Source organism: Varanus komodoensis, unplaced genomic scaffold, assembly GCF_004798865.1.
Source record: "Varanus komodoensis strain SLA01 unplaced genomic scaffold, ASM479886v1 scaffold39, whole genome shotgun sequence".
Taxonomy (NCBI): Eukaryota; Metazoa; Chordata; class Lepidosauria; order Squamata; family Varanidae; genus Varanus; species Varanus komodoensis.
In genome coordinates this window covers 7,335,247-7,351,000 of record NW_025335922.1, presented here as the reverse complement: position 1 = coordinate 7,351,000, position 15,754 = coordinate 7,335,247, and the positions used below count along the sequence as shown (strand labels likewise).

Sequence of the window (15,754 nt, the reverse complement as noted above, 5' to 3'; positions counted from 1 at the left end):
TTGTTACATGTAAACAGGGCCTGTTTGACTTTATGCATTTACTTTTTTTATTTAAAGTGCAGGGTGCTTGTGTTCTGCTTAACCCACTACCCTGCAGATGTTTGCATTTCACTCCTCATCAGTCTCATGCAGCATGACCAATGGTTGGAAATACTGGGGATTGTCAGCCAGAATATCTGAAGGACACCAGGTTTGGGAAGGCTGATTCAAATACAGGCATCTATGTTACATGGAGTCAGACTGTTGGCCTATCTAGTCTAGCACTGTCATCTCTGACTGGTAGTGGCTTGCCAAGAAGGGGTGTCTGTTGGACCTATTACCTGAGATTGGATGATAATATAGAGCAAGCAAGTGCTTGGCTGCTGAGTTTCATTGTAAACCCAGAATGTTTTGAAGATGAGGTATTTGATAGGGCTCAGCCCAGGAACATCTTTTGTATGGCAGGCCTCAGCCCTAGCCTTCCTGAAGCCATTCCAAATCAAGTTGTCTCTGAGCATGCACAGAGCACATTGGCATTGCTACTTCATTGGAGGAGTTTGGAGGGAAGAGCTTTCTGCTGGATCTGAGCTCTGTCATCCGGTCTATTTTTCCCCCTTAAAAAAAATAGTGGGCAGATTAAAAATGGTGCAATAGAATTGTTCTGAATAGAAATTTGTGTTAATGTGCTGCTGTTTGTGAACATGTAAGGGACATGGCTGCCTGAGTAGAGTGCTGTTTTCAGAAGCATGACAAAAGGGTGACTATCGATGGAGAAACATCAGAATGGCAACAGGTGATGAGCAGAGTCCCCCCAGGGCTCAGTTCTGGGAGTGATTCTGTTCAATCTCTTTATCAATGCCCTGGAAGAGGAGATAACCAGTCTGCTGATTAAACTCATGGACAATACCAAAGTGGGGCCAGTGGCCACAACTGAGGAGAAGCTGATCCAGATCCAGAAGGAACTGCACAGGCTGTGGAAGAGGACGGGGGACAACAGGATGGCATTCAGTGTGGAAAAGTGCAAGGTCTTGCATTTGGAACACAGCAATAGGTGTCACTGGTACAGGATGGGTGACAAGCGACTGGAGAGCAGCACTTGTCCAAGGGATGTTGGGGTACTTGTCGATAGCAGGCTGAGCATGTGCCAGAAATATGACGTGGTAGCTGAGAAGGCAAATGCCACCCTTTGATGTATGGCCAGAAGCATGGTTTGCAGATCAAGTTGATACTTCTCTACACATCTCTGGTGTGCCCACAACTGGACTCCTGCATCCAGTTCTGGCTCCACATTATAGACATAGCTAGGTTAGAATCGGTTCAGCACAGGGTCACAAGAATGGTAGCCAGGTTGGGAGGGATGACATATGAGGAGAGATTGAGGAAACTGGGTCTTTTCAGCCTGGAGAAGAGGCGACTCTGAGGGGATCTTTTAGTGACTTATAGGTATGTGAAGGAATGTCTTGTAGAGGAGAGCTGTGACCCTGCAGTGGAGGACAGGACCCTTTCCAATGTTGCAAATGTCAAGGAACCAGACTTTAGGTTGGATGTCAGGAAGGATGGCTAGGACCCCTTGGATATGGAATGGGTTTCCAAGAGAGGTATTTGAGGTCCCATCAGTGAGGATGTTCAAGAAAGATCGGACAACCATATGTTGGCGATTACATGAGTGGAGTTGGCTGGATGGCCCCGGTGGCCCCTTCTGACTCACGTTGTTTCAATGTTTCTATCATGTAATCCACAGGAGGCTCCCAGGTCCATCCTTGGCATCTCCAGTTTAACACAACTGGAACAGTATCAGGTAGGCCTACCTGATATGACAGCAATGACTGAAACCCTGCAAGCCAGAGTAGTCAATGCAGCAGGCCCACGGACCAAACCCAGGCTGCCTGGGGCGCCCACGTGGCCGCACCTCCTTCCCTGGGCACTGACCGTTTGGTGGTTTCCCTGCTTTTGTGCTGTCACCCCTTGCCCCCCCCCCACTGGCTGCTTCGAAGGCTTAGTTACTGGGCAGCAAGAGCTTCAAGCTACTCTATGCCTTTGAACCAGCCGTTTTGCCTTTAGCTTGCATGCCCCCTGAACACCTCTCTGAAATTGATTTTGCCCTCAGGCTGAGAAAGACTCTGCAGTAGACAGTCCAGCAGTTTGACCTGATTGGCAGAAGGTAACAGTTTGTATGAAGTGTTGAGTCCTGACAATATACAACTGATCATAGCAGCTTTAAGCATCACTTTCGGTAGAAAAGCAGGGTATAAATCTCTCAAATAAATAAACAAACAAACAGACAAGCCCATGCGACCTTATAGCATATTTCTTTATTTTGAACTTTATCCCATGCAGGCGATCAGTTCACTTACTCTGCCCCTCCATATTTTAGAGCTGAAAACGTTTTGAGCTCTGGAAAATCTTAAGGCAGATGGACACTTGGCTCTATGTAGGTTCATTCTCCAAAGAAAGGCACCTAGTTAATTGTGTACGAGCTAAGGCACCCAAGCCCCCTAGCCAATCTGCTTTACACTATAGCGTATTTGTCTACGAACCTGACCCCAGAATGGAATGCTGAGGAATTTCCGTTCATTATTCAAGATTGTAAGGATTGTTATACAAAGAAAATTACACAAAGGGCACTGGGACAGCTTCAAAGTAATTCAAATGTACATGGTATTTAAACTTGAAAAATTGATACTGTCCTAGGGACACAAGACTGAAAAATTGGAGTGAAGAAAGAAATATCACTCGATGTCTGTTGAGGCAAGTTCTTCAGTGCACCTGTAATGCTTCTCTGAAAAATCTGGAGCGATTCAAATGCCAGTTTCACCCTTAAAGGAGGGAGGACTTTTAATCCAAGCATAAAAGCCAGGAGTCAGCACAACATAACCAGGCACTTGTTTGTGTTATCTTGCAGATCTGTGGACTGGAAAGATTTTAAGAGGTTGTAGGTATACTGCTGACTTGTTAGACTGAAAAGTTTTGTTTCTAAACCTATAAAGTAAATATAGATTGTGAAAATATTTTCTGAAGATTAGCTATAATTATTTCCTTTCGGCTGGATAGAACCTTTTCACCATTCTGTAGTATAAAACCTTTGCACTGTTTTATGTCATCTAGCATGTTATATTGCATAACACATTCTTCGACTTCATAGATTTTGAGCATTTCCAGATATGTTTAAGCAGTGTTTCTTACTTATTAATATGGCATTTTTAGTGCTAATTAGTCTGGAAAAAGTATTAGGCCGCAGACATTTTTACTAATGCAGTTAGATATTTAGGAACTGGTTTTCAATTGCTAGATGGGATTGTGGCTAGAACAGTGCAGGTTTTAAAACCTGGATTCAAATTCCACCCAGGTGCCACTCTGTTGCTTTCTCTCCACCATAACAAAGATGCCCACTGATTCCTCCAGGAATTCTGTGTGGAAGGCACTATGCAACAACACAGCAGTGAGACTGCACAAACCAGTACATGCCTCCAGGCCTATACGCAGTGCTGAACTCATAGCTAGGTATTGTGTGAACACATCGCTCATAAAGGGGCCTTTTGCAGCAGTGCTGGGCTTGTATGGGAAAGCCTGAGGCATGTCAGGATAATGGCTATGGATGCTGCTGCAGGGACAGTGTCTCCATGGACACGATTCCCGTGACACCGCCTGCAACGATTTTACGTGTCTGTCTGTATAAGGGAACAAGCTAATTTGTTCCCTTATACGGGGAACCATATTGAAAAGGAAGAATATAAGCTGCCACATGGAACAGGAACTTGAATCTGAGTAACTTGCTCACCATCAGTAGCCAGAGGTGGTCCTTGGATTAGGTGTTGTCACGTTCAACTAGACATGCGAGGCAAACCATAACTTATCTTCAGCTGATGTTTGCCCTGTTTGCTTATAAAGTAAGGGAGGGAGGGTGGGTCAGTGAGGTTCTGCTTCTGACGCAACGTTCACATGGGGAGGGGAGTGCGTAACTTTAAGGCATGGGAGGCAACTTGTAGCCAAACCCTATGGAGGACTGCAGTTCTCAATCCTTTATCGTTGCCTATGGTGGCCAAGACAGGGAAATGGTGGCCCTCCAGACGTGGTGGCCTACAAGTTGCATGACTGCCTTCTGGTGCTGGAGTTGGGTTGGGATAAATCTGCCTCAAAGCAGTGGAAAATGGCAGTGTTCATGCAGGGCAAGTCTAGCAGTGATTACTATAGCCTGTCTCCAGTTGCAGAGGCAGGATGCCTATGTGTACCATTTGCTGGGGAACATGGGCTTGAGGGTACTGTTGAATTAACATTCTGCTTTAGATGAATCCTCCCTGGTCTGGTCCAGCGTGGCTTTCGTTATGTTCTTATGTTTCATTATTTTTTTTACCACTGAAAAACGTTAAAGGAAAAAGGAAGGCAGAAAGCTGCTCGGTGCATTCTGTTTTGGAGTGTCTAGACCATTTATTGTATTATTCAAATTTACATAAATTCCTTTCATTTATTACATGTATTACATTTCCAGACTGCAATAACTGAATTTTCTGAGTGATTTACAAATACTAAAGACTTAAATAGACATTATGAAAACCATATGTATAAAAGCACATAACCACACAAAACAGAAGGAGGGACATGCATATCAGAAATAAATTTAAACAAGAAAAGTTCAGGCCCCAATTAAAGCATAAGAAGAGAAGAAAAGCCATTCTGGATCATACCAATACTATCCAGTTTAGCACTACATTCTAGTGCTAAATGGTGGCAAACCAGTCACCATTTAGCACCTGCAGGATCCCTTAAGCCGGAAGGGTATGACAGTTCCCTCCTGCCCAAGCACCCCAACAACAGGTGTACACAGGCATAATGCTCCTTTTACCTAAGGCAGTGCAGACCAGAAGTCTTTGATAGCCTTCTTGAGGTGGCAGTGAATAGTTTAACAGTGCAATTTCTGAAGAAATACTTCTCTATATCCGTCCTGAATCTCTTCATGGGAGAAGCCTGGCTTTCTAGTATTATGGGAGAGGGAGAAAAATGTCTCGCTCTCCACTTGATTCATACCGTACATAATTTTGAGCACCTCTGTTGTTTCTCCCCTTACTTGCTATTTTTCTAAGCTAAACAATCCCAGCTGTTGTAACTGCCTGCATAGGGGAGTTATCCCAACCCCTTGATCATTTCAGTCCTCCCTCTTTGCACTTTTTTCAACTCTACAATGTCCTTTTTAGGTGTGGCAAACAGAACTATACTGATTATTTTAAGTGTGGTCTCACCAACAATTTGTATACGGGAGGTACAATCTTGGCAGGTCTGTTTTCACATCCTTTCCTAATTATGCCTAATGTGGAGTTTCCCTTTTTCACAGCAGCTGCACACTGGGTCAACATTTGCTTTGAGATGTTAACCAAAACCCCAAGATCCCAAGTCACCACTAACTCAGGGCCCTTCAGCCTGTGCTTCAAGTTGGGATCTTTGGACCCAGTGTGGTTTACTTTACACTTTTTTGCATTGAACCTCACTTGCTATTTCAATGCCCAGTGTCCTAGCTTGGAGAAGCTCCCTTTGGAGCTCCTCACAATCCTTTTTTGTTATAATCACCCTAAATAGTTTGTTGGCCTCAGCAAACTTGCCCATCTAACTGCTTATTCTAAGTTTAAAATCTTTTCTGTATAGGTTTGAAAAGTTTCATTCCAGATTCCTGTGGGACCCTACTGTGTGTATCCTGCCATGGAGAGAAATCTGTAGTAAAACTATAGTCGGCGTGTGCTCCACACCGTAGGCTGTTCTAATAGCAATAGGTGATGCAGCACTCCACCAAACAGTTTGTTGCGTGCGTTCCTGAAGCACCTTCAGCCGTGCCCCTTCTGATGGCTGCAAAGGTGAGGCAGGCACATGAAGGTCAAGGACATCCAAAGACGTTCCATATACTTATCCTAGAAGTAAAAGCCACATGCTTGGCCATCTGCATGTAATGGGATATGTAGGTTCCTTCCCATCATGACATGCTACTTTATTTCAAAATAAAGTTAGTGAGGGCAACAAAAAGTACATAATTAATCAAGATCACTAAAGAAAGGAATTCAGTAATAATTCTTAGTCTATAACTGATATACTCTTGGAACATCTGTAGTAAAATGGCTTAAGGAGAAGCTCGAAATCTCATGAAAGGGTAAAAGTACAATTCATACTGCATATAAAAGGGGTGTGTGTGCATGCAGTTTTGTGGGTAGATTAAGCCTTTTGTCTGAAAAAGTTATATGTGAAGTGGTAGTGTGGTGTAGTGGTTAAGAGTATGGGACTGGGACTCAGGCAATCTGGGTTCTAGTACCTGCTCGGCCATGGAGCCAACTGGGTGACTTTGGGCCAGTCACAGACTCTCAGCCCAACCTACCTCACAGGGTTGTTGTTGTGGGGATAAGATGGAGGAGGAGAATGATGTAAGCTGCCTTGAGCCCTTTGTAGGAAAAAGGTAGGATATAAATCGGGGGGAAAAAGTGGTACCAGCATGGAAGCAAAGAAGGTCCGAAGGTGCTCTTAAGCACTTGATATATCACCCCTGAAGTTCTCAGGTTAGCTGTAATGGGTCAGAGTGTCCTTAGGAAAGGAAGCATAATAAACTGGTTGTGAGAGCAGGGAATCTTGGTATTTGCTATTGGCCATCCTTTGCCAATTCAGTGGCCTGCCAGGATATATTTGATCTTCAACACTGGTGATCTCACAGTGCTATTCCCAATTACCCTTCATACTGGTTTAGGGTTGTTGCCAGCTGGCGCTTGCTCACAGAACAGTGGGGAGCAGCAGTAACCTCGGATGACAAATGTCATTACCTAAGTGTCCACTGAACCAATTGTCCTGTTGTTTGTTTCATAGACCAGGTGTGCACGAGAGAGAAGGCCCAGCCTTGCACTTGCCAATAGGGTGGCAGCGATAACGGAAGAGGAGTCTACTTTCTATCTTCTTCCCTAGGCAGAAAGCATTTAGGCTGATGCTTTCCCCTCACTGGAAATTCCTGTTTTCCATTATAAGAGACATTTTAAAGAGTGGCGAAAAGGAAGATGCCTTGGTAAAACAGAAGGGGCCAGTCCTTACCCAGGAAAGAGGATTTGGGTGTACCAACATGAACTAAATTCAGCCCTATCTATTTCAGCTAGTGTTGACCCAAAGGTTTGCTTTTTTGGCTTCAAGCTGGTGCCGTACTCCACTTCCTACATTTTTCCGTGTCTTCTTTGTTGTTCTAACAGCTTCCCGATTCCACCTAATGCCATTAAGTAAAAAAAAACACACCTACTTTAAATACAAGCTAGATTAAGGATGGGAAATATTACCATCACTCTGAATTAGCTTCAGGTATCTGTCATCCCATAGCCAAATTTCATTGGCTACAGTATATTACCATGAAGCTGGATCTTGCCTTCGCCCTAATGCTGTATGGTAAAAAAGAGAAAGAAACGTGTTGTGGCCGGCGTCGGCTGCGTTCTCTGCTTCTGCTACGGAATGGGAATACTTTGTTCCTGTTTGCATGGTCCATCCAAGTTTGTTTGTTTAAAATATTTATATGCTGCCTACTCTACATCTCTAGGCGGCTCACACAGCTAAAATAAGCTCAGTGAAAGGGGTTGTTTTTGATGCCTGCATAAGGTGCTGTGAAGCTGTGCATCGGTGATGGCAGGCAACTGCTGAAGTATAGCCTCCTCTTTCAGAGGGTCAGAGGAAAGATGTGGGTATCGGCAGTAAGGCCAACCCTGTACATGGAAGGCTTGTCCGAATAGGGCCATAGCGTGCCACACTCAGGAAGAATCCAGCTTCTACAGATTTGGTGGATGGCAAGAACTGCAAGTTGCACACACTGATGAAGACATTTAAAAGAAAAAACTCTTTCAAAATCTCACTTTAAAATCATATTAAAATTACATAGGGAGAGATACCAGAAGAAATAGTTGAAACATATGTAGCAGTCAAACCGGAAGCTCTTTCACTACCTTCAGATTCCCTGGTGTTCAGGCGCTGGCATTGTTCCTAGAATGCACCCATATCTTTCAAGAGCAACGTAAAACAGATCCATGGCAAGAATGATAGTGGGCTATCATGTGATTTTTGGAGAAATCCCAGGACAGCATTTCTTCACTGTCAGGCTGATGTAAAGCACACTGAACTATGTGCAAATGTGCGGCAGAAATGTGCACCAGTGGCAGTAGACTCTCTGGCATTCCCAGTCATGTTTTAGATAAGGAGTTTGCATGCCATGCCTTGTCAGTTGTTTAGCAGGAGAGGGAACAGGGCTGAGGTAGGCATGGAGCAGCTTTGTTCAAATGAGCTGGGGTAAGAATGGAGCAGCTTTTCTAAGGGGAAAAACCTTGCTTTGTGCAGTGTGCATAATACAGATGGTATTATGCAAGATGGTACAATAACATCCGTCACCTATTTGTTGCAAAATAGAAGTCCAGTATTATGATGGGAAGTGCTTTTCTCAGTAAGCTATAATGTATTTTAAAAGAAAATTGCCTGTGTAAGGGAAAAATGGATGAAGATATGCTCATATTGTATTGAAGACAGAAAGAACCCCGTGAGAATAAGCCAAAGGATATTGTCACTATAAAGTGATGGCCAGCATTTTTCTAAATCTGTTCTAGGAATAGCAGAGCAATCTTTTGCTCCATTCAGTGTAGTCCTTCTGGAAGTGAACCACGCCACGAGATCCCTACCCACAGATTCTAATTCCAAAATAACCCAGAATGTGGCCCTTTCTCTGCGGTGGCGCCCCATCTATGGAATGCGCTCCCCAGTGAGCTCTGCCTGGCGCCGTCGTTATTTGTTTTTCAGCGCCAGGCGAAGACCTTTTTATTTAAAACTTATTTTACTTTTTAATTTATTGGTTATTTATAGGATTTTAAATCTTTTAAGCCGAGATGCACTGGGTTTTAATATTTTTATTGTATAATTTGTTATATTTGCATATTTTGTTCTTGTTGTGAGCCTCCCCGAGGCTTTGTTGCGATGGGGGCGGCATAAAAATGTTTTAAATAAATAAATAAATAAATAAATAAATAAATGACCAATAAATTTGTTCTTGCATTAGGTGGCAGGCATTAATGAAAGCTTATATTGTAATTAATTTGTTAGCCTAATGTGCAATAGACTAACATGGCTACCCTTTGGAAATTCTTCTTTAGAGTCTGAGCCATATATAGAACTCAACAGTCCGGAATGCCATGCTTAGTTGCCTCATCCTGCCAAGTGGGGCAGGATTTTCTTTTGTTATCATACATAGTACAGAGCACAAAATGGTAATAATATGGTCACCTTTATCCTCATTCATTCAGGTAAACATGCTATTGATTGCAAAATGGATGCAAACCAGTAAATCAGGAATGAGGAAGATGTGGCTCTCCAGATGTTCCTGGAATATAACTCCATTGTCCCTCACCACAGACTATGTAGTCTAGAGCTGATGGCAGTAGTGGTCCAACTACATCTAGAGGGCCCTTAAGAGCCCTAAGCTGGCATGTCCTGTGAAAGTTCTCCTTGCAATGGCTTATCCTGATTCTTGTGCCAATGCTAGGCTGTGTCTCACTGGTTTGTGCCTAAATGCCTACTTCCTGGAGCATCCGTTAAGCAAAGAGAGGCCTCACTGCAGGCACCTTTGGCCACATCAGGGTTTCTTTGCAACAGTAGTTCCTTGGCACACCCTTGTGTGGTCTGGCGCGGGACATGGGTCATTTCATCTGGGATATAGCCAGGGCTATGAGGGTTTAAGGGATATAGCCAGGGCTTGCATCGGGGTGTAGAACTTTGTGCTTCCCTGGGAGACCGAACTACAGTCAGCCCTCCACATTGGCAGGGGGTTGGGGTGCAGGACCCCTGCAAAAGTGGAAATCTGCAAATATCTCTAGCTGCCACCCCAACCCCCAACCTTAATTCTTAATACTGTTGCTCATACATGTCCTGGATTGCTTCTCTTTCTCTCTCTCTCTCTCTCTCTCTCTCTCTCTCTCTCTCTCTCTCTCTCTCTCTCTCACACACACACACACACACACACACACACACACACACACACACACCTTGGTCTGATCAAGCAGGGCTCCCCTTCTTCATTCATTACATTCATACGTTCTTGTTCCCCACCTCTTTGCACCAAGGAAATGCTGGAGAGATTTTGCTCTCTGGATAGGCAGGGCAAGAGTGCATGCTTCTAAGTTCCTCCCTCTCTCCCCTTTTGCTTCCGCTCTCTCTATGGTGATCACAGTTTTCCACATTAGCCTGCAAAACTCCAAAAACTCTCCCATTTACTTACTGATGGCAAACTCGTGGATAATCAGATCTACAAAAGTTCAACCTGCAACAGTTGAGGTTTGACAGTAGTGGTTGCCCTTGATAGTGGAGGTCAAGCAAGTGCTGTAAGCACTCTGCTTTCACAGGGCATCCCAGTGAAGAGTTTAGAAGCAGACATAACACATATTTATTTTGGAACATGACAAGGATGGATACCTGTAATGAGAAGATAGCTACAGTACCTGTTTTGAGCATGTTTGTGATCAAATGTATAGGATACCCATAGTGGCATGAGGAGGAGCTCTGAATATGTGTGATAAGCCCAACAGAACGATGCTTCTTCTTCCATTTTCTGAGAGGCTGGCATAAGAGGAATCCTTCTGTGTCTGTATTCAGATGTGGGGTGGGGTGGGGGATTCTGTTAGGAGGGTTGTCTCAAAGGAAATATTACGTTCCTAAACCCATTGAATTTGCCATAATGAACAGTTTTTCTGGCATCTACTAAAGTTTCCTCCTTTCCAGCCCCTTAATTGTGTTTCCCATGTTACCCGCTAAGGCAATTGCTTGTGCTGCTTCTGTTAGAGACATGGTTTCCCAGCATAGCCACATCCTTAGCCTTCGGAACCAAGCAACACAGAAAGAGAAGAAATTGCTTCATCAGCTTGGCCATGTAAGCCCCTCTTGCTCCAGTGGTTACACATCTCTTTCTCTTGGCCATAAGTTTAGTTTGACTAGGAGGTTTTTAAAAACTAATGTTCTTTTTGCTGGCTGTTGACCCTAATTCATTATTGCAAGTCACTGTCAGTGCTTCAAAGGCTACTTATGAATGTTTTAAATATGTAATAACCATTAAGATATTTAGATTATAAAAGCAGAGATGTGCACATGTCCCCACCTACTTGATATATGTGAGATAAATTTATATTTGATAAATTGCCATATGAACAATTAGGTGCTTGAACATTTGAGTGCATGAGAGAGAATGTACAGGTACATTCTTGTAATAGTTCTCTGAGCAGTTCGATATTTGCAGGTGGATCTTCAATGAGAGCAATTCCCTAGCCTTGTGTTAAAGATGGATACCTCTGGCACCTGTGATACCTCTGCAGCTTTTAAGGGACGGAAGAATGCAGCACCACTGTGTTCATGTTAATGCAAATAACGTTATTCAGTCATTCTAGACAGGCAGATGCTTCCTTCTGTTTGTGTGTGTGTCTTTATGCACTCAGTTTGGAATGTATTCATCCTATTGACATGTAGAAATGGCTGAAGATATATCTAGGAGCACTTCTACATTTGCAGAGGGGGATCACAATGCTAGCATATGAACATGCATAATAATTAGGATGTCTAATTAAGCTGAAACATCATGTCCTTTTAATTATGCAATTAAGATGTCGAATTACATAATTAAGGCATGTAATTACATGATGAAAAAATGTTATGAAATTTTATACTGCTTAGTGAAATTGCATTTTAAACTTTAAAAAGCCCCAAACAAAATACCACCTTTTAATGCATAATGACTTCCATTTTCTCCTTACAAAAGCGGAGACCTGTGTGGCAAAAGTAATAACATATCCAAACATTATTCTAGGTGTTTGGTTCATGAGCCGTGATGAGAAGATTGTTTCTGTGTCCACTCCCATGTATGGGACTGGGATTCTGGGAGGTCCAGGTGACATGACTGTAAACTCCTAATTTTAGTTTGATGATTTTGGTACAATGGTGGTTTGGCTAGCACAGGACTATCACTTTCAATAGCAGAAGATTTCATCTTACAGCAGCTTAACATTCCTGAAGTTACTTTAATATTTAGAGAATTAGTTTTATCATGCTAAAAATATGCAGATGTGTAGAAGTCCAACATCAAATATGGTTTCTTTATTGTATGGAAATACGTAGTTGGATACCAAGATTTCACAAATTCTGAAGGTTGTGTTATCAGACCTCACAAACCTGGTTAGTTCATTTTGATGCGCTCGCAACCATCCTCCTTACTGCTATAATCATGTTTCAGTTAATATACAGCAGGCAAACTTATCTGTTTTCCTCTGTCTAAGATGGTAGGATGTTTCAGAACCTATTGCTGGATGTGATATTATTTAGCTGCTAGTACATTTTTGGGACAATATAAATAAATGTTTTGGCATTCCCAGTCCCAAAGGGAATGGTGGCTGAAAAACAATTAAAAACATTAAACAGAACAAGAAAACAGCATAAGTTGACCCCATTGTTTCTGATCCCCTTAAATCAGCTAGCTATCTGTGCAGTTGGTACGAGCTGCATATCCTCACTTCTTAAGGCTTTGACTTGGCATCTAGCCTAGAAACCAGACAGAATTGCTGGCCAGTGCATAATGATAACCTTGGGACAAAAAATGGTGGTCCCAGTTGAGGTATTTAGTAGGTTTATGATCTATTATAGACGTAGTCATGTCTCATGTGAAGTTGCAGTTCCTGGCTGTACTCCCTGTGTATTGTAAAATATGATGATTGTTTCTCTAGTTTGCTTTTGAGGATTAAAGATTTTCTGCTACTAAGATACTTATCTAGATCTTACTGTGGGGCTTCTAGTGTAGCCTTCCCAAACAAGACACCCTCCAGATGCTTTAGACTTTAACTCCCACCAGTCTCTGGGAATATGGCCATTGGTAAGGAGGGCTGGGAGCTGTTATCCAGAAGGCTGAAGGGCACCAGGTTGGGGAAGACTGTTCTAGTGTATCAAAGGAATTCTTGCATTTCCTTGAAATTTCAGTAAGTAAAAACATCATGCACAGTATTCTAAAGGAGATGTTACAAAAGTTGCATCCTGAGTTATTTGGTGGCATCAGTCAATGCAATGTTATGTGATGGAGAGCTGAAGATTTCATTTTTCAATTCTCCATGTTGTGTCTTGCTTTAATTTGATGATTAGTAGCTGAGCAATCATTTAGTCAGCACATCTGGCATAGCTGCAGTATACAGTGACAGTATTTTGGCACTTCCACTGCTGAAACTTGAAAGTTTGTACTATAGCTGCTTCTCATATTTTTTGAAAGACAGCATGTTACGGATGGTAATTATAAATGTTGATGCAATTGACTTGCATTATTTTCCTTTCAATAGCAGAATTAATTATTTAAAACAGAAGGTTGATGTTTCTTTAAAAAAGGGACTGAATGAATTAAAAGGCCTTTACCACTTGACACCATAAAAACCATAGCTGCAGTGCCACCACCAAGGAGACCTCCTTAGTAACTTCACATGGAATAGGTACTCCAATGATTAAGGTTTGGGTAGATACATGGGAGCAGGGGATATTTCAGGTGGTCTGGTCCTCAGCTTTCAATGACATTGTAAATTAAAACCAGTTTTAAAAATTGAGCCTATAACTAGAATGTAGAGCCTAGAACCTGGAGCTAGAACCTAAAGCTGTGAGCCTAAGGGATCGGAGGAAGCGGAAACGCATCAGTGGTAGGCTATCCAACTCCTCTCCGTACACTATCAATTTCAGTGTTACCTGAATTTAATTTTCACTTTTACTGCATCTAGTAATCACACATAACCTGATGCCAAGATAACACTGATATCATAGGACCCAGGCCAAAGGCAAATTATGATGGAATTCAGTTTCATCAACAAAATGATAGGACTGGATTGTATATCAGCTGCATTTTCCGTGGGATCATGTGTGGCAACTAGGAAGAGGGACAGTATACTGTACAGCGGGCTAAACATTTATTAGAACCTGCAGTTGAATCCCTGATAGCTTGTCAACAGGCTCAAAGGCAGCAGAATGGTCCAACAGGAATCCCTGTGCCCAGATTGATCCCGACACAGAAATAATTAATCAAAGCCATCGATACAGCCAGTGTCCTTCACAGCAAAATCTAAGGCTCTAATCACTTAACATGTGGTTCTCCAATTCTCTCATTCTTCTCCCTCGCTCTTCTGCAGTAGGTGTTTGCTTGCAGCAAGAGCTGTTCAGCTCTTTAGCACTGGCCAGCTGCTGTGATCTGGGCTACCGGGAGAGGTTTTTGGAGAATTGCCTGCCATTCACTGGTTGTGGATGGTGGGGTGGAAGAAAGAGAATGGTGGTGGTGGGGAGCCCAAGAAAAACAGAGAGCAATGTGTTAGGCAAGCTGCAATGCAGTACAGTGTACAAATGCTTCTGGAGGAGGACTTGAATCCCTGGGCAAGTGAGAGAGGGAAAGAGCAACGTGGGCCTGCACTGGGCCTTTTTTGTCGTTCTTGCTAGAAGAGCTCCTTTACAGTGATGCCCATCCAAGGACCAAGTGAGCCTGTCCGAATTTGCCTGCCTCGTGACTGACTGACAGGTCTTGCTTGAAGGATGTGGGGAGGGATGGGGTCCCCAAGTGGTCTTCAGCAGTGGTGGTGCCTGGAGCGGTCTATGACCAGTAGAGAGCTGAGAATTTGATTTTATCCAGGTGTTTGGAACTTGAGTGCAGGCACTTTTATTTTTCAATAAGCCTGGGAACCAATATCCAGTGTAAGATTTCTAACAGATGCCTGCCCATTCATATATTGCAAACATTCCAAGGGATGGGATTTCGTGCTACTGCTGAAATGCAGCTCTCTTGCATTCCAGAGCTCTCTATTGCTTAGTCCTGGGGTTCTCCCTACCCCATTTAACTCTAAAAGCATAGCTTGGTTGCTAACTTAATTATCTTCGTTATTTCACAGGTACTCTATCTCTGCCTTCTCTGGGCTCAAGAAGGTGGGTATCCGGCATCCTACACCTTTGCCTTTCATAGGAAACCTGCTCTTCTTTCGGAAGGTAAGATATTCTTTAGGTGGCATCTATTTAAGTATGAGTTAAAGAAAAGATGCATATCTCTATTAACTTCCTGCCTTTTGAGTGTGTTGCAGATAAAAGTACCATGAGTCCATGGGGAAATGATTGAGAATTTTCAAGTTCACAGTGACTCCTACTTTTCCTTTTGATCCATAAATCTGGTTTAAGTTTTTAAAAAACCATTTATCGGAATCCTAGAAAACAGCTTTCATTGAGGGTTCTAACCCATGCTGTTGTACCGAAACACAGAGAAGGTTGCAAACCCAAGTGCAGAAGAAACCAAAGAAACCTGGAATGGGGCTTGTACTGGTTAGAAGCCAGATTCTGATGAGCTGCAGACTTCCCTTTCATTTCTTGCGGCTCCTGAGTCTTGGTGCTCCTGCACTTACATACCAGTTAGGCTGTATTTCTGTTTAGGAAAAAAAATCCTGTCCTTGTTGGTTTCTGTCCCAGCTAAGGAAAAGAAGAAGGTATGCTAATGAGGCTCATTGCTTCAATTTGCAACGTTTATTTTAAGTGCAAATTTTTGACTTCCTAAATGGGTCTGGAGTAGTTACACTCTTGCACTTCAGCGTAAAGCCTGGAATTTGGATTTAATTTCTGTGATTTATTTAATTATTTTCAACCCCACCCAAGAGCCAAAGCTCTTTGTGGGTGCAATGTGCTTTACATCCTTTTACATTCCTCCAAATCTTTGCTGTAGGTTTGACCACCTTCAGGGCTTGATAGTTGGTGCTATTCCAATTTT

General features: G+C 42.8%; 1 protein-coding gene across 2 annotated transcripts in view; it reads left to right on the top strand.

Moving 5' to 3' along the window:
* Positions 1-15,754, top strand: part of TBXAS1 (thromboxane A synthase 1) — a 291,669-nt gene that overhangs the window by 43,975 nt on the left and 231,940 nt on the right. For both annotated transcript variants that reach the window (XM_044441322.1, XM_044441323.1), the window contains exon 3: positions 14,895-14,988. In XM_044441322.1, coding sequence (XP_044297257.1) covers positions 14,895-14,988 — 94 coding nt within the window. The remainder of the gene's footprint in view (positions 1-14,894; positions 14,989-15,754) is intronic.